Source organism: Microcaecilia unicolor, chromosome 7, assembly GCF_901765095.1.
Source record: "Microcaecilia unicolor chromosome 7, aMicUni1.1, whole genome shotgun sequence".
Classification (NCBI taxonomy): Eukaryota; Metazoa; Chordata; class Amphibia; order Gymnophiona; family Siphonopidae; genus Microcaecilia; species Microcaecilia unicolor.
Window position 1 is genome coordinate 206,256,551 of NC_044037.1, and position 18,592 is coordinate 206,275,142.

At 42.1% G+C, this 18,592-nt stretch overlaps 1 protein-coding gene across 3 annotated transcripts in view; it reads right to left on the reverse strand.

The window, feature by feature from the left end:
• Positions 1 to 18,592, reverse strand: part of GLS (glutaminase) — a 256,417-nt gene that overhangs the window by 109,481 nt on the left and 128,344 nt on the right. For all 3 annotated transcript variants that reach the window (XM_030208976.1, XM_030208975.1, XM_030208974.1), the window contains exon 8: positions 9 to 41. In XM_030208976.1, coding sequence (XP_030064836.1) covers positions 9 to 41 — 33 coding nt within the window. The remainder of the gene's footprint in view (positions 1 to 8; positions 42 to 18,592) is intronic.

Here is an 18,592-nt window from a genome sequence, read left to right on the forward strand (position 1 = left end):
CTACTTACATAATCAAATTTTTCAGCATTGTTTGCTCCTTGCTGTAAAGGAAAAAAGGAAAATATGTAAAAGATGTTTCACTATGAGGTACTGTCTAAGCTAAATGTTGTTAGATTTTAAGGTGACCACAATACTAACACTGCCCTATTTCTATAGATTGTTGTAACTGAAAATTCTACAAACTTAGGAACACTTAACGTTTACATACAGTGCTATGAGTTACTGTCACATGCTATATGTAGAAATGGATAGGAATACTAATGAGGTAAAGCTTTGTAAATTCTACTCTAGAGTTAAAGGCAAAGCTTTTAGATATGCAAGTGAAATGTAGAATACTAGATTATTTTGATTAATGCCATAAAAATGAAGATAAAAATTAGTGTTTACTTTTACTGATAAAGGCCCTTCCATTAATTCTCACTGAAAGTCTAACAAAAAATTTGGACCCAACTAGACATATTAACATTCTCACAATAAGCATAAATTGGTACAAAAGAAAACTTAAGAAGAATGCCATACACACACAAAAAAATAAATCATTCATAAGAGATAATGAAATGTTCCCCACTGAACCATCTTTAAGTCATCAATTAAAAAAAAAACCACACACACATAACCTTTAATACACAGTTTCAAAAGGTATACTGTGATTTAAAAAAAAAATCCTAGTCAGCTTAGTACAGTTTGCAGGGTTATGGTGTTTAGATAAAAATGGACAATTTTACTTTGCCTGGTTTTAAATATAGCATGGAACTTCAAAACTAAAATAGAAAAAAACCCTCAATTTAAATTCACAAAGAATAGATTAAAAAGAAGAAATTTAGAATGTGGCATGTATTAGCATAACCTGCTTTGCATTAAAAAAAAAGTTACATTACATTGTGAAAATGTTCGTATTTGGATCTTAAAGGTATTTTATGATCACCTCACTATTCCAGAAACATTAACTCACATTAGTTTATTTTAGTATAGTATAGAACTGAAAAATGAAAATGAAAGTGTTGTATGTACCAGTGCTTTATTAATGAAATGCATAAAGCCAGATGCAACTCCCACCCTACAAGTGGATTAGATGGCTGCAGATACTCTTTGAAGACCGAAACATCAGCTCATCTGCTAGGGATGTGCAGTCGCACGGCTCACTTGCTGAAAGGGATACCACACTGGCATGTCAACATTAGGTGCCATAGACTACAAAACAAAGAACTCAACCAAAAATGCCATTCATTTCTCTCCTTTTTCAAAGAATTCTGTTTCAAACTCAGTACTAAAAAAACATGTGGCGTTTCTTGGCATAACCCAAATTGTTGTGTGTGCACAGAATGCCAGAGTAAATACTGTCAAAATAAAACTCCAAATCCGTTCAATGAAAAATAATTAAAAGAAGAAAATTACCAAACTTCATTGAACTGTTGCAGTTGTCAAAATATTCCATAGATCCTAATGCTGTAAAATATGTAACAACATTTAAAGCACAAAAAACCTTTTCAATGCAACATGTACACTGCCTTTTTCAAGGGTAATGTAAGTCAGTATCAGTTATGGGATCTCAGGTAATAAAATTAGGTAAACTACAAAGAAGTTTGCATAGAAGGAAAAAAGGATCATGCTCTGTGTAAAAAAAAAACAAAACATACAATTTTGAAAAGTCAGGCTTATCTGGAAGGAAATTAATTTCTTTTTTAATTAATAAAACACTAGCAGACAGAAACTCTGTATAAACCAGAGAGATCAAGTCAGATGTGCAATCTTCAGTGATCAGATGTAAAATGTGTTCTCTAGCCTAGCCAAATTGAAGTAAAAACTTCCCCTGGATGTTCATACTGTGCCAGTTACTATTTGTTTTAAACACCAGCTGATGTGTCTTTTCCAATACCAGCTGGTGATGGGTATAAGTTGCCAGAGTTACTTATCTAGGTACCAGAGATACTCAGATCAGTACTTGGATAAGGTAACCAGATAGGAGAGAAAAAAAAAAAGATGTCATAACTATCTCAATCCAGGCAATTACCTGATTTTGCTGGCCAAATGTCACCATTAACCAGGTAACTCAGCTCGGCTTTGGGACTAACCATGTAGTACCAAGGAAATCTGACTGGATATTCAGTGGCATTATCCAGATAATGCCACTGAAAATCCAGGCATGGATCCAGTTAGTAGGACTTATCCTGGTAGAATGATTCTTAGCTGAATACTGACCCCATGTTTCTTTTCCAAATAAATCTTAAAATGCAAAATTGGGGAGGGGCTGGGGGAGATCAAGACTTTATATTTTTTTCTGTTGTTGTAAAAATAGTTTTGTTATAATTCTGCATGCATTAAATTGGGCCAATTAAAGTAGTTGCTAACAGGGTTATCAATAGTGATAAGAAAGAATAACAGGTTATTTCAAAGACTATTTACTGTGATTTTCTACCAACATTTCATAATGGAAAAATGTTTTACTTTAAAAAAAGTAACAAATGTGATTGTAAGATGCAACTTGCATTCCACTGGATTTTTAAGTGGGTGACTGGTATTTCTGTTCTGTAACTAGAAAGATTGTTAGGTTTCTCTAATCTATGTTTAAAATATTTTATGTTATGGATATGTAAATAGAAAATTTTACAGACTATACATATTGAGATCACTAATATGTATATATGCACATATAAAACATACATGCTTTTGTTCATATATGTATGCATACTATACACCCAATGGTAAATCATAAGCATATTAATTAAAAGCACTACATTGTTGTTTACATCATTTGTGTTTTTGGTCATGTTGGCGGTGCCCTACAGTCGGGGTTGTGGAGTCGGAAGCAATTTTGGGTGGAGAAAGTCAGTTAAAGTATACTACCTGACTGCCGCTTCAAAATTAAAAAATACAAAAACCTTACATTATAATATACGGAAAATTTAGCATTTCATACTTGTTCAAACCTTGAATAAATATATTTTGTGGTCTATTAGGCCTAATTTTGAACACAAAGAAATATCATATTTCTGTAAATAGTCAAATTTCTCTTTGGTTTTTCTGTCTGATCTGAACTCCTACTATGTATAGTAAATCTGAGGAGTTAGGAGTCAAAAGTTTGGTGTACCGACTTCACAGCCCTATTTACAGCAGTTTTTCCCAATCCTGTCTTATGGGCAATCTAATCAATCTGGTTTTCAAGATATCCTAATGAGTATCAATAAGTTACACTTGCATACATTAGATCTTCAACCTATGCAAATCTCTCATGTACATGCACTGTGCCAATCCTGAAAACCAAACTAGAAAGGAGAATGTTGGGAAAAATTGTCCTGCAAACATTTATTTTATTTGTTACATATGTATCCCATTTTTCCACCTATTTGCAGGCTCAATGTGGCTTACATAGTACTGTGAAGGCATCCGCCGACTCCGGTAGAGAAACAAATACAAAGTGATGTTATAGTTGAATAAGGTTCATATGTTACAAACACATTGGGGAATCGGAGAAGAGTTATGTAGTGTTCATTACAAGCTTTGGTTTCGTTATGTTGTAGGGTTCAGGCACTCTGCTAAATGTTAATCCTAATAACTATGTAAAATGCAAAAAAAAAAAAAAAACATCTCTGAAAACTACAGGGGGGTAGACAGCCCATATTCACTCAAGGTTGCCTTTGGTCCATCAGTAATTTGAAGTCTGTTATCATGTATTCAATTGAGCCACTGTGTTATCATCTGAAACTGTTCTGAGAAAATATATCTGCTGGTCAAAATGGAACTACCACCAGAGGAAAATGTGTCAATAAGCCTCTATTAAACCTGGTTTATAATTCGCCTTGAGCACAGGCTTGGAAAGGCAAGTAACTAGACTGAGTTTGGAAGTGGGCAGATATTTTAGGTGCAATCAAAATCTTCACTGAACAGAAACAGCTCTTTTGCAAGTGGAGAAAGTGAAGTTACTTACCCTGTAGAAGGTGTTCTCCAAGAACAGCAGGACACATTACCACAGACAGGCAACGTCATATGACTAAACCCCGGCATGGACATTGCCCAGTGTTCCAATTCTTAGAAGCTTTATGCAGTTCTGATTGCGCATGCTCATGTACCTTCCTGCTTGCCTTATACATGGGACCAGGCAATTGAGTACAAAAGCTGAAAGAATACAACTCCTAGGGGAGGAAGGAAGGTATGCATTATTATGTGTCCAGCTGTCCTTGGAGAACACCTGCTACAGGTAACTTCGCCTTCTCCGAGGACAAGTAGGACATTAACCTAAGACAGATGTAATCCTAGCTACTAGGCTAGAGAGAACTGTCTTGGCCAGCACCAGCGTCGAACAGCCAACAGAGAGGGCATGTGTCTCCAGGATCTGTTGGGGGGCCGCACCATGGCCAATATCAATATCCTTGATCTTCAAGACCCAACTGAGTTCTTCCTGTAGAATGGCCTGGAACCACTCGAAGGGCAGGCATCAGTAAAGGTGTAGACGGTGCCGGTAGTCTGCAAAAATACCGGGGTTAAATCTGAGACCTGGACCCGGTTCCGATAAGGCTGCTGAGTCGGCACCAACTCTACAGAGAAGGAGGAGCGGTCCTCTTGGCGCAGACACTTCTCAGGTACTAGCGACGCCGTGTCCCAGAGCTCCTGGAAATGTGCTTCAAGGAAGTCCAGTGTCAATGCTTCTTTGCCTCTGCTCTACACTGGGATCCCTTGGCGATGATGAGGATGATGTCAAATCCTGTTTTGTCCTCGGTGTGGGGTCCGGGGTTGCTCAGCCCAGATGGGTACTGACCACTTTGGTGCTGGTGCTTCCCCAGTGTCTGATGCAGCTCCAGGAGCCATGAGGACTGATGCTTCCGATGAACTTAGATGCGTCAAAACGTCTCTCAGACAGCACTTCGATGAAGGTCCTTTATTGCATTTGAGGACAGAGTTTATAAATAGAGGCCTGGTGGTCGAGTCTGAGACACTGCAAGCATCAATTGTGAAGGTCAGTTACAGACATAACTTTGCTGCACCAAGAACATTTCTTAAAATCACTGGGATTTTATTTTTTTTTGAGACACTGGAGGAAAAATAACCACAGCAAAATCAAATGGCTCAATTTTCAAAGGAGAAAGAAAACAAGTCCCGGCCAGGAGTCCAGGCTTAAGCAGGCTATGGAGCCAAGTGCATACAAAAAAAGTTGGAACCCCTGTGACACACCCATGCACCTCCCACATTAATGCCCCTTTGTATTTGCAAGCTAGAGAAGTTAGCAACGCTGTTTATAAAATAGGGGTATAAGCCTGTTACACATGCAATGGCAAATAAGCACTAATTAGTGCTTGTTAATGCCACTTACTGGTATTTAGCACCAATTTAGTGCCAATTCGTTAAGCATGCAAATGGCCCTAGTCTATATCTATGTGCCCAATTGTGTGTTTAACTTGGGTGCCAGTGTGTAGACTGCAACATTCTGTAACCCCCACTATATTCGCAGGCCTATGAGTATTTTAAACTTTGTTCTTGTGGACTACCATGCCACTTTTGTCATTCATAGGTAAATTTTAGGTGTTACAATTGATCGCCACCTTACACTTGAGAGCCAAGTTAACTCTATTATAAAGAAGATGTTTCATTCTATGTGGAAACTTAAACATCTAAGACTATTTCCTGAGTGAAATATTCTGTAACTTGATTCAATCTATGGTTCTGAGCCACACAGATTGCTGCAATGGATTATATGCGGGATGTAAAGAACAGCTTACGAAGAAACTCCAGACAACCCAAAACACAGCTGCCAGGTTGATAGTCGGCAAAACACGATTTAATAGCGCCAAACCTCTCCGATTAAAACTGCATTGGCTCCCTATCAAGGAACGTATTACCTTCAAATTTGTTCTTTGGTCTACAGATTATCTATGGTGAAACCCCAGGATACATGGATGACTTGATAGATCTTCCGATCAGAAACAGGACCAGAGCATCACGTACTTATTTGAACCTCCATTATCCAAGCTGCATAGGACTCAGATATAAATCAACTTATGCATCCAACTTATGCTTATGAAAAAAACTCCAGACAGCCCAAAACACAGCTGCCAGACTGATATTCAACAAAAAAAAGATTTGATAGTGCTAAACCTCTTCGACTGAAACTACACTGGCTCCCTATCAAGGACCGCATTACTTTCCAAATTTGCTCTTTGGTCCACAAGATAATCTACGGTGAAGCCCCAGAATATATGATTGATTTAATAGATCTTCCTGCCTGAAACAGAATCAGTTCATCACGCACTTATCTGAACCTTCAGTATCCAAGCTGCATTGGACTCAGATACAAATCAACCTATGCATCCAATTTTTCTTACTTAAGTATGCAAATGTGGAATGCATTACCAACGAGTGTGAAAACGACGCATGACCATCAAAACTTCAAGCGAACTTTAAAGACCTGTTTTGCAAGGCCTACCCTATTGATTCTACTTAAATGCCTCAACTCTACAATGCATCTATACATACATTGCAGTGAATATTTTATTTCTTATTTCATTGTCCCTTATTGTAGCCATTTACCCCTACCTTACCTGACCCTTTTTCTAATAGTATTTGTTTAAAACCTACTGTACTTGGCGTCCACTATTACGGTGTTTTGTAAGCCACATTGAGCCTGCTGATTGATATGTGGGAAAATGTGGGATACAAATGTTACAAATAAATAAATTTCTCTTATTTAGGTACACAAATGTGGAATGCATTACCAAAGACTATGAAAACGATCTATGACCATCTAAACTTCAGGAGATCATTAAAGATCTACCTGTTCTGCAAGGCCTACTGAACCGACCCAACTTAAATGCCTCAACTCTGCAACACAGCAAAACCTTAGATTGTATTGGACATTATATGTTCCTTACTATCTTTGACCCTTATTGTACCTGAATACCCTCCCCTTACTTCAAATCATACTGGTCTACCCCCACTGGACTTGGCAATCGCCTTTACAGTAATATGTAAGCCACAATGAGCCTGCTAGTGGGTGGGAAAATGTGGGATACAAATGTTACAAATAAATAATGAAGAACAGTACATTGGGAAAAGTTGGTGTATGGATTTTAAAATGAAATTTTGTGTGCATCCTTGTTAACACTCCTAGTGTCATCGCTTTTCCACTGCAGACGTAGAGTGGGGGTGGGGATGGATGTGTAAAAATTTCAAAAGCTATTTTAGCTGCAGAAGTCAAATACATTGCTAATTACTCCCCATATAATGCTCAGATTACCTAGATAAACTGGGTTCAAAATACTGCAACAAATAGTTCGCATTATGAGCATTCAATTCACATGAATCAACTCTATTAAACCAGTATCAAATGGAAGAAAATCTTTTGAGACAGCCTTAACATTTAAATACATTTCCTTGTATTACTTCTAGAACAGATGACATTCATGCACTCAAATTTTCTGAACGAGCACTGAAAAAAGCAACCTTGATAAACTTAAAACTACTACATATTTTTTTGTGTGGCATATACGACATACACAAGGATTGATTTCTGGGAAGGACCGTTTCAGCAACTGGGGGGGGGGGGGGGGGGGGGGGGGGAGTGAGTTCTCAAATCATTCCCTGATCTGGGTGTCAGTGAAGTGTCTTTGGGAGCCAAAAGGTATGCACACGTGCATACATTAAATGAGTCTCTCCTGAGGGACTAAGAAGTGATGGAGGATGTGAGGAAATGCATAATTCACTGTTCTTCAATGCAAGGTCTTATAAGCCAATGGCAGCCCATGGACCTCTTGGAAGATCCCTAACTCCCCCTTGATCCCCACAAGACATTTCTCCAATCCCCAGATATCCTCTTGACACTCCCCTGACCTACCAACCCCCCACCCACTTCTAAAGGCAGGAGAGATGCCCATTTGTTCTCATCTTCAGCTCTGCCATCTTTCAACAGCAGTTCAAGTTAATGCTGCCTTATTTACAGACTGACCCCTAGTGGTGAATCAGAATACATTGCTAGGGATCAGGTGCTGCAATGATGAAAGATGGCAGCACTGGACAAAGAAGCGATTGAGCACTGCTTCTGACTTTAGAAGTGGGTCTAGGCTATGGGAAGGGAAAGGACAGAAAAAAAAAACAGCTGTTGGACCTGGTGGTGAAGGAAGGACAAAGAAGACCTGCTGGACTGGACCAGGGATGGGAAAGAAAGACTGGTGGCATAAGCCTAGGAAAAGAAGGGGCATTCAAGAGGGATGCAATTGATGGGGATGATTTCACTGGCACACATAGGTTGGTGTCATGGCCCTACTTGGAAACAGAGCCACTACAACACACTTAGGGCCCAATGCACAAAGCTTACTGTGCTTGCAACGTTTCCTTTAGACCGGTTGCAGCCAGTCTAAAGCAAACGTTATTTAGCGTCTAATGCACAAAGGGGTTCTGCATGGTTTTAACTGTTCGCCAGAGCAGCTGCCGATATGCATTACAAGCAGCTCATTAGTACTAAAATAAGTATTCCGTGCGATGCACAGAAAGGAGTGCCTACCGTTAACATGCAAAATTTTCCAGCAGTCTGGAGCTGTTGTTGTGCAAGGGCGACTTCTGAGAGGAACAGTCTGCTTGCATATTTCAATAGTGGGAGCAACAAAACAGTGAGAGAGAGCAGAGAACAGCTTAGAGGGGTGGATAAACAAAAGCAGATGGCCAATCGGCTGGGGAAAGCCCCTATGATGTCACCTGGTGAGGGCTTTCACAAAGGAGGAGATTCCCAAGCACACTGGCAAAATCAATCAGGGAAGGGGGGGGGGGGGGGGGGGAGGGGCAGCCAGAGGGAAAGCAAGCTGCAGGAGGAAGGTGCAGGAGAGCACTGCAGGGAAAAGGGGAGAGTTGGGACAGTGGAGCCAACTTCAGAGCACTGAGGGAAAAGTGCATCAGTGGGACAAAATGATTCCTGGGCATGCGCAGAACACAGACAGTTACAGAGACTGTTCTGCACATGTGCTAGGCACTTTCCCTATTGAGCTGTTTGCAGAATTTCCATGCATCACATTTGTGTGCGACTCCCTTTGAGCATCGGTCACTGTTTAGAAATTTGTAAGCTCACCTGCGGCTGCCGTATTTAACAGCGGCTTTTGAGCATCGGGGCCTAAGTCAGGTAAGTGTGACAGGAGGATGATGACACATGGGAGGGGGGGGGAGGTGCCACACTTACCTGGCTTACCTCTAGATGAGTGGAAGAGCAACCTAATGGTTAGTGTAGTGGGCTGAGACCTTGGCGAAATGGGTTTGATTCCCAGTGCAGCTCCTTGTGACTCGGGGGTAAGTCACTTAACCCTTCATTGCCCCAGGTACAAAACTTAGAATGTGAACCCCATTAGGGACAGAGAAAGTACCTGCATATAACATTTATTTGTTACATTTGTATCCCACATTTTCCCACCGATTTGCAGGTTCAATGTGGCTTACATAGTACCGGAGAGGTGTTTGCAGACTCCGGTGTTAACAAAATACAAAGTGATGTTGTGGTAAGATAAAGTTTTTTTTTTTTTTTGTTACATTTGTACCCCGCGCTTTCCCACTTATGGCAGGCTCAATGCGGCAGGCAATGGAGGGTTAAGTGACTTGCCCAGAGTCACAAGGAGCTGCCTTTGCTGGGAATCGAACTCAGTTCCCCAGGACCAAAGTCCACCACCCTAACCACTAGGCCACTCCTCCACTCCCTCATTAGGGAATCAAACAGTGGAGTTGTGTTATGTCCATTACGTACTTTAGTTTTGTTGTGTTGCTGGGGTTAGACATTTAAGTTGGATCAGAAAGGTATGCCTTTTTAAACAGGTTGATTTTTAGTGTTTTCCGGAAGTTTAGGTGGTCGCACTTCGTTTTCAAGGCTTTGCATTCCACAGTTGTGCGCTCATGTAGGAGAAACTGGATGAGTAGGTTGATTTGTATTTAAGACCTTTGCAGCTTGGGTAGTGCAGATTTAGATATGTTCGTGTTGATTTGTGTGTGTTTCTAGTTGGTAAGTCAATTAAGTCTGTCATGTATCCCGGGGCTTCACTATAGATAATTTTGTGAACCAGGGTGCAGATTTTGAAAGCAATGCGTTCTTCGATTGGGAGCCAGTGTAGCTTTTTGCAGAGGGGTTTTGCGCTTTCGAATCGCGTTTTTCCAAATATAAGCCTAGCTGCCGTGTTTTGAACGGTTTGGAGTTTAAGGTTTGTTCTTTGCATCCCGCATAAATACCATTGCAGTAGTCTACGTGGCTTAATACCATTGATTGTATCAGGTTGTGAAATGTTTCCCTTGGGAAGAATTGTTTCACACGTTTGAGTTTCCGCACTGAGTGAAACATTTTCTTTGTTGTAGATTTAGCTTGGCTCTCTAGTGTTAAGTTGCGGTCCATTGTAACGCCGAGGATTTTCAGGCTGTCTGAGATAGGGAGGGCGTGATCTAGGGTGTCAATGCTTGTGGGGTTGTCCGCATTGCGTTGGGATGAGAGGATGAGACAGTGTGCTTTTTCTTTATTGAGTTTTAGTTGAAATGCATTTGCCCAACATATATGAAAACCACTTTGGTTGTACCACCGGAAGGTTGTATATCAAATCCACGACTCACTCCAGTGCTCCGCATCCTGCCCCTTTCGACAGAAAGTTATCACAGGGAGTGGGACGTGGCAGTGTAGGCCTGAGGAAGGCCTCATGTGAATGCCTCAGTGGTGGCAAACCCGGGGAGGGGCATTGGCAACCTTAGCTGTATCCCTGCATGCGAAAGTATTTGCTGACTCTTCTTCAGCCCTTTGAGACACAAACCAGCCCCAACTTAAATCAGTGAAGACATCAACATATGTGCATATTTACAGCTGAATGAAAGTCAATTGGACCTCGATGTTTTGTCAGATGCCTTGAAAGCAATAATTAGGTGGTGTTTTGCAAAGTGGGGAGCATGGAGGAATGCACAGGAAGCACAAGGAAGGATATAATTCTATGAGGAAATGTTGAAACTAGATAGGAACTGTAAGGCTAATCTATAGACAGGAAGGGAAGTGGAACAGGTAAGGAGGAGGCTGCAAGATCTTCAGACATAGGAGATAAATTTCCAAATGTTATGCTTAATGGAAAGGTTTTATGAGCATGGGAACAAAACAAGTAGGCTGTTGGTGAGGCAAATGAAAAAAAGTGTTATGACCACCAGTTTGCAGAAGATAAAAGGGGATACTGGATTATATACAAAGGAATTAGGACCCATTTTCATTCACAACTCAATAAACGAGAAGGATGTGAACTCACAGGGGAATTAAATAATCACCTCCAAGAGATACCTCCTAAGTCTTAACTCCAGAGGAAGGAGGAATGCACCAATGTTAGGGCTGCATATATAGTGGGTAATTAATGGGCAGATGATTAAAAAGCCCCATGCTGTTCCAAACAGCGCTCTAAAAATAGCGCTGGAACAGTGTGGAGCTTTACCGTCCCTATGATCAGAAATAATAGAATGCAAATTTATGCACGCTATTATCTCCGATCATAGGGTAAAGTGTGGAAGGATTGTGCCTGAGCGCCCGCGATTGTTTGACAGGCCTGGGCTGGAGGTTCATGGGATCACTAGACCCCCAAATAGCATGGCCCTGTTAGCCTAATACCTCCACCCCGAGTCAAGCGACACGGGGGTTGGAGGTCTGGCATACCTCCAGTTCCCCTGACTCCCCCTCACACAGAGAGGGGGGGGGGCTGGAGATCCGGTGGGTCTCCAGTCCCCCCTAACCCCCCCCCCCCAGCATCCCCTCAAATAGAACCCTGGTGGTCCAGTGGGCCGTGAGTCAAACTTGCCCCCCCCCCCCCCCCCCAACCTGGTGGTCTGAAACTCACTTATATGGTGTGAAGCCCTGCCCAGCATATCCCAGGATGCACTGGGCACCGCCATTTTTGAGGCAGTGCCGATAGAAGAGGAGGGAGGCCAGCTCTCTCCTCCAATGAAAGTAGGGAGGTGGGGAAGAGGGCCGCTAGACTACCAGGTGGGGGGAGAGGGTTGACTCACAACCCACTGGGTTGACTCGTGCCCCACCAGGGCTCTATTTATTTGAGGGGATGTGGGGGGGGGGGGGGGTCGGTTAGGGGGGCTGGAGACCCATTGGATCTCCAGCCCCCCCCCCTGAACTTGTGTGTGTGTGTGGGGGGGGGGGGGGGGGGGGACAACTGGAGGTCCAGCTCCCCGTGTCGGTGGGGGGTCAGGGTTCCTGCTTCTACAGGGGGGGTTTGGGGGAGTGGAGCTGCTGCATTGGGAGGGAATGGGGAGCCTGCTAGCATGCAAATGCATGCTGGACAGGGCTCACCATTCCTCCCCAATGGTCTGCAAACCCTAACGCCAGCTCTGAACTGGCGTAGGGTTTGCCGTGGATAGCGCGCCAATGTTTGGCACGCTGCTCGCGGAACACTGGAGAGGAATACATTTATCATGCATTTGCATTCTACTTGTACTAAGAGCCCTGTCCTGCATGCTAGTTGCGTTCAGAGCCCGCAAGTGCGTTGTTTCACGCGCTCTGATCATGGGGCGGTAGCAAACGCAGGCACTATTATGGCATTGACAGCCTCTAGTGCCTGCATTTGCTTCTGATCATCGGCCCATAAGAATTTAGTGGGGGACAGGAAATGAGGTCATGTTCCGGGGTGGCTGCATAAAGCAGCTCTGTTAGGGTTGTCGTGTAATTGTGTTATTCCTCATCCCTAAAGTGTAGTTTTTATAAATGGAAATTGCTGTATAATACAGAGGTGCTATTGTCCATGCGAAAGAAGTTGGAAAATATTTGATTTCTTGTGGAGAATGGGGACCACAGAAGTCAATTTGCTGGCGAGCTTGGAGTGAAAAAGAACATGACGGCAGAAGTTTCAGAGTCTGGTGATAACGCTCAGGAAACTTCTCAAGGAGAAGTGGTGAGCTGGTTCAAGCAGCGTAAGGAGGAGATGGTAACGGTCCACCGAAGTGTACAGGTTGCCTTGGTGGAAATTAGATCAAAGGTGGGTGAATTTGGAAGCATGCATTTGCCAGGTAGAATAAAATGTAAATTCCCTATCAGCAGATCTACAAGTCAATTAAAAACAGACTTCAAGAGAGAAATTGTTGTGTTTCAGGAGATGCGAGACCAAATAGAGGACCTGGAGAATAGGTCCTGCCAGTGCAATCTCAGATTTAAAGGGATTCCTGAGTTAGAGGTTTATAAAGACTGCAGGCAGTAGTGAAAGATATACGCATGGCCATGTTGAAGGAAGACCCAGAGCTGGATCAGTGCAACTAAGATCCTGTGGGCTCAAAACGGCCCGAGTCAATCCAGAAAGGATATTCAAGATGTTGTAGCCTGTTTTGCAGACTATTACCAAAGAAAAAATACTTACTAAAGCATGTCAACAATGGGAAATTTTGTGGAAAGATCTAAAGGTGACTGTGTTCCAAGACTTGGCATGGATAACGCTGCAGAAGTGACTGTTTTGGGATGCCACTCACTTTTTGGACACTGGTGGATAAAAATATAGATGGATGTTCCCATTCATGCTGTGGATCACAGTGGCAGGGAAGTTGAGGAAATTCAAGACAGCAGAGGAAGCTTGGGGAACTCTTAAAGAACTAGGCTGTAATAATATTCTACCTCAGCAGCAATCCAGACAGCTTCTGGCCCAGCCCGAACCCAGATATGATTTGGCCTGGCAGCAAGTGGTGGGAAATCGCAATAAGGGCTCAAAAACAGCCAGCTGAAGCCCCACTGGACCAGCTCATGTGTGATCTTTCCCAAAGGATCCAAATTTGTGGTGGTACTGTAAGACCCATTTGTGGGGTCAAGGTCATGTGCACAGTGGTAGTCTTGACTAACTGTTCTGCAATCACTGCCTCTCTCACAGATCGGCTATTTATTGCGATGAGTATTTGTTTGGTTCTCTTAGAAGTTTCTACATTTGCTTTGTTAATGCCTCTTGTATGCTGGGTTGGGGGGAGGAGGCTGGGACTTGATTTATCTGTCTTCCTGTCGAGGCGTTGGTCCCTCTATTGGGAGGCTGATCCATTGGGGAAGTGATCAGTGTCATTTGTTAAGGGGGAAGAGTGGACTGGGGACAGGGAACCAGTTGGCATTTGTTCAGGGTGAGCGAGGTACAGTAAAACCAAATGTATTTGATCAAGGGTAGACCATAATAGTTGGTCCTGGAATATAAATGGTCTTAATAATGTGGGTCTTTAGAGAGCTGTGGAGGCTCAAGTGGGATATTGTATTTCTGAAGGAAACCCACTGTAGGAAGCGAGATGCTCATCTGTTGAAACAAAGGGACTTTTGGGAAGTATTGGTTCATCAGGGCCGGGGAGGAACAAGAACAGGAGGCATGGCAAGGGATTTGTTTTTGAAATTCAAGGTCAGTATAAAGATCAAGAAGGAAGATGCCTAGCTGTACAAGGACTGTATCAGGGTAAAGTGGTCACTTTAATAAATCTGTGTGCCCCCAATTCTGGGCAGGCGAAGTTTTATAAAGACCTGCAGCAGTCCTTGGGGGCGCTTTGTGAAGGGGAAAGCTTATTTTAGTAGGAGATTTTAACATGGCTCCAGATGACCACCTAGATCACTAAGAACATAGCATTGCCATACTGGGATAGAGCGAAGGTCCATCAAGCCCAGTATCCTGTTTCCAACAGTGGCCAATCCTGGCAAGATCCCAAAACAGTAGAATACATTTTTTGGTGCTTATCCTGGAGGAGTGGCCTAGTGGTTAGGGTGGTGGACTTTGGTCCTGGGGAACTGAGTTCAATTCCCACTTCAGGCACAGGCAGCTCCTTGTGACTCTGGGCAAGTCACTTAACCCTCCATTGCCCCACATAAGCCGCATTGAGCCTGCCATGAGTGGGAAAGCGCGGGGTACAAATGTAACAAAAATAAAATAAATAAATAAGCAGTAGATTTTCCCCAAGTCCATCTTAATAATGGCTTATGGACTTTTCTTTTAGAAAGTTATCCAAGCCTTTTTTTAAATCCCGCTAAATACTTTTACCACATTCTCTGGCAACGAATTAGTGGACAGTGAGACTTCTGCAAGAGTTTAAAATGAATTATACTTTTTATTTCCATGCCACTGATATGTAAACATGTATTGACTTACTATGGGCTCATCATAATATGTGGTGTTGGATACAGGAATCAAACTTACCTAAATTTCAGACTCGTAACCACTTGTAACCACTCGCCTCCACCTACCCTCCTCTCTTCCTTCCCGTTCACATTAATTGATTTGATTTGCCTACTTTATTTATTTTTTGTCTATTAGATTGTAAGCTCTTTGAGCAGGGACTGTCTTTCTTCTATGTTTGTACAGCGCTGCGTATGCCTTGTAGCGCTATAGAAATGCTAAATAGTAGTAGTAGTAGTAGTACCATGCCCCAGTATGGGTTGCCTTTTTTGGACTTGGAGTGGGGGAAAGGGGTTTTTGGCGACAAGTCTCTTAGGGGATGAGAAAAGTCCACTCTACTATTTCTCAATATTTAGAGTCCAATGATAATGGTGAAATAAGCAAGGGTATTCTCTAGGACAACCTTAAAATTGTGATTTGGTTGGGGGGGAAGAGAGTGCTTATTAAGTGGAGTGTGCATAAAAAGAAGTGTCGGGAATGCTACTCCTTGCAGTTGTGGGAAAGCCTTTTACATCTGGAGAAACAGCATAAGCAGACACATGATCCTTTTGTGATGAACTTAGCAAGCTTCAGATTGCAGACGTAGAATTCCAGCGACGGAGGTTAAAACAGAAATGTTTCAAATTTAGTAATAAATCGGGGACTATGTTAGCTACCTTTAAAAAAAAATAAACAACAGAAAATAAAGGGGACACGGGATAGAATGCATTATACAGATGAAAAAATTAAACAGAGGTTTCTGTAATACTACAAAAGCTGTACAAACAAGGAAATGACTTGCCATCTGCAGATACAGACAAGTACCTTTCCTGTATATAGTTGCCTCGCCTATTGGAAGTTGACAGGGAACAGCTGAATAAGCCTTTTTCCGTGGGAGAAATAGAGAGGGCTATTAAAAATCTTAGAAGCAGGAAGGCACCAGGATTGATGGGTTTTCTGGCTCTTTAAGCTTGCTGGGGATCTTGTTGCAACAGGTGGGAAAAAGTTTATTGAAGGGGCAGGCCCTCCCACCTTCTATGTGGGAGGAAGGGATCACAGTATTGTTGAAACTGTAGAAGGACCCTTTTGTTCACGTGTCTTATAGGCCATCTCTCTTCTGAATTTAGATATAAAAATCACTGCCAAGATTTTGGCAGACAGATTGGTGAGGATCCTATCCGGTCTTATCCATATAAACCAATCAGGACTCATCAGGAAGCATCAAGTAGGTGATGTTAGGTGGATCTTGCATTTAATGTGGTGGTGGTGGGGGGGGGGGGGGGGGGGGGGGGGGGCCCAGCCTGCCCTGAAAGGTGCCAAGAAGGCTATCAGGTGAGCTGGGCCTTCCTACGGGAGGTGCTGGAAAAGGTGAGTTTAGATCCTGGGTACAAGCAGTATATGCAGCCCCGTGAGCACAGGTTCAGGTCAACAGCAGCTATTCTGACACCTTCTCTATAGTGAAAGGCAGAAGACAAGGGTGCCCACGGTTCCCTCTGTTTGCTCTATCCACAGAGCCACTGGTGGCTCGCATTCGTAAAAACCCAGATGTGAAAGGTATTAAGGCAGGAGTGATATTGAGAACATAACCTGAAAATAGTGGCATTCCCCCAACAAATTCAGGAGGAGGATATTAGAAATTAAATGATAGTATGGAAAATAAGATGAAAATGAATAAATGCTTGTCTGCCCTATCTGTTGAAATGCTAAACCAACAGCTTCAGGCTTGCTTAGCTTTGTGTTGCTGCATGTATTTGAATATGTTGCTCAATATTTGGGGAAATCAATAAAAAGAGGGTAAACAGGAGTAAGTGAGGTAGTGTGCAAAGAAAAGCCTGTAAGTGACAAAGCTTCCCCTGTATCTGGATATAACTTGACTTGAGTTGCAACTGAAAAAGGTGAATACCTGAATAAGTATTAAAGAAGAGGAGTGACAAGGGATACTGCTGGTTTAATATTTGTTGGGAGTAGGAGAGTGTCGGGGCACAGATGGAGCAACTGAGTTCCTGTTACAGTGGAGGGGGCTTAGTTAAACATAAAATCTAAAGAAAGCAAACAATGGGGTTTGTGTAAACTTTATTATGGACTGCTGTTGTCTGGTAAGAGGTTAGATGAATATTACTTTTATATGAAATGTAAAAAAATAAAATATATATATATATATATATATATATATATATATATACATACATACATATATATACACACATATATATACACACACACATACACCACACTAAGGAGACCATTTCAAGTATGATAAGGTTTCACAGTTATTTTGGCAATTATGATTAACTGCAAAAATCCCTGCACTAACTGTTAAGGGCGTTCCTAGCATTTCCCCACTCATTTAATGCAGAAAAAAAATCTGTTTTTAAATGCAAGACTGTTAGCAACACCTCTTGAGATAACTTCTCCAGTGTATCTGTAGGTCTGATGCAAAGTAACTACCTCCACGTTAACTGCAAGATAGTGTCAAGCCTGCCCCTTTCTATATCTGTGTTGATTTGTATGTTAAACAGCTAACAGCTTATTAAATAAAGCCCTAGTTTTCTTATATATTTAGGGCCTTTTTTACTAAACCGCACTAGTGATTCCTGGTGCGGCAAATGCGACGCAGTTCATTCAATTTGAATGGGCTGCCTCAAATTTGTCGTGTGGGAATCTCTTGTGCCGTTTAGTAAAAGGAGGTCCTTGATTTGAAAGTCAGTCTGTTGCTTTTCTACACAGACACATCCAAAAATAGTAAGTGTTAGTAAACTACTACCCAATTATTCAACAATGGGTTAAATGATTATGAATACTTGCAGAAGCACTACACAGATGTTGTTTGAACACTATAAACAATGTGATAATGCAACACACTGATCAGTTATGGCATGCAAGCAAAAACAGGAGAAGCTAACTTGCTATCCATAAAAACAATTTAAGGAAAAAAACCCCATTAATCACCCACATTTACTCACTATAGTGTATCCCAGAATAATGCCTAGACATATCATGGTGCCTCCGGCTTTTACGTTGCCAATTGAGCTAACTTGAACGGTAATAGCAGAGATCACGCCTTCCACTCCATCTGTCCCTATATAGGGATGTGACCTCTCACAATTAGAACTCAGTCACTCTTGGTTAAGATGGAATATTTTTCTGCTCTCCTTTGAAAGATCCTAACTCTTCTCGCCTTTTTGAAAATCTTTAAACAAGTTAAGGACTTGTCCCAAAATCCAGCCTCTGTTTCTTGCCTTACTGCTGATGACTTAGCACTAGCATTTAAGAACAGCCATACTGGGTCAGACTAATGGTCCATCCAGCCCAGTATCCTGCTTCCGGCAGTGGCCAATCCAGGTCACAAGTACCTGGCAGAAACACAATTAGTAGCACCATTCCACGCTACAAATCCTAGGGCAATCAGTGGCTTCCCCCCATGTCCATATCAATAACAGACTATGGATTTTCCTCCAGGAACTTGTTCAAACCTTTTTTAAACCCAGATACACTAACTGCCGTTACCACATCCT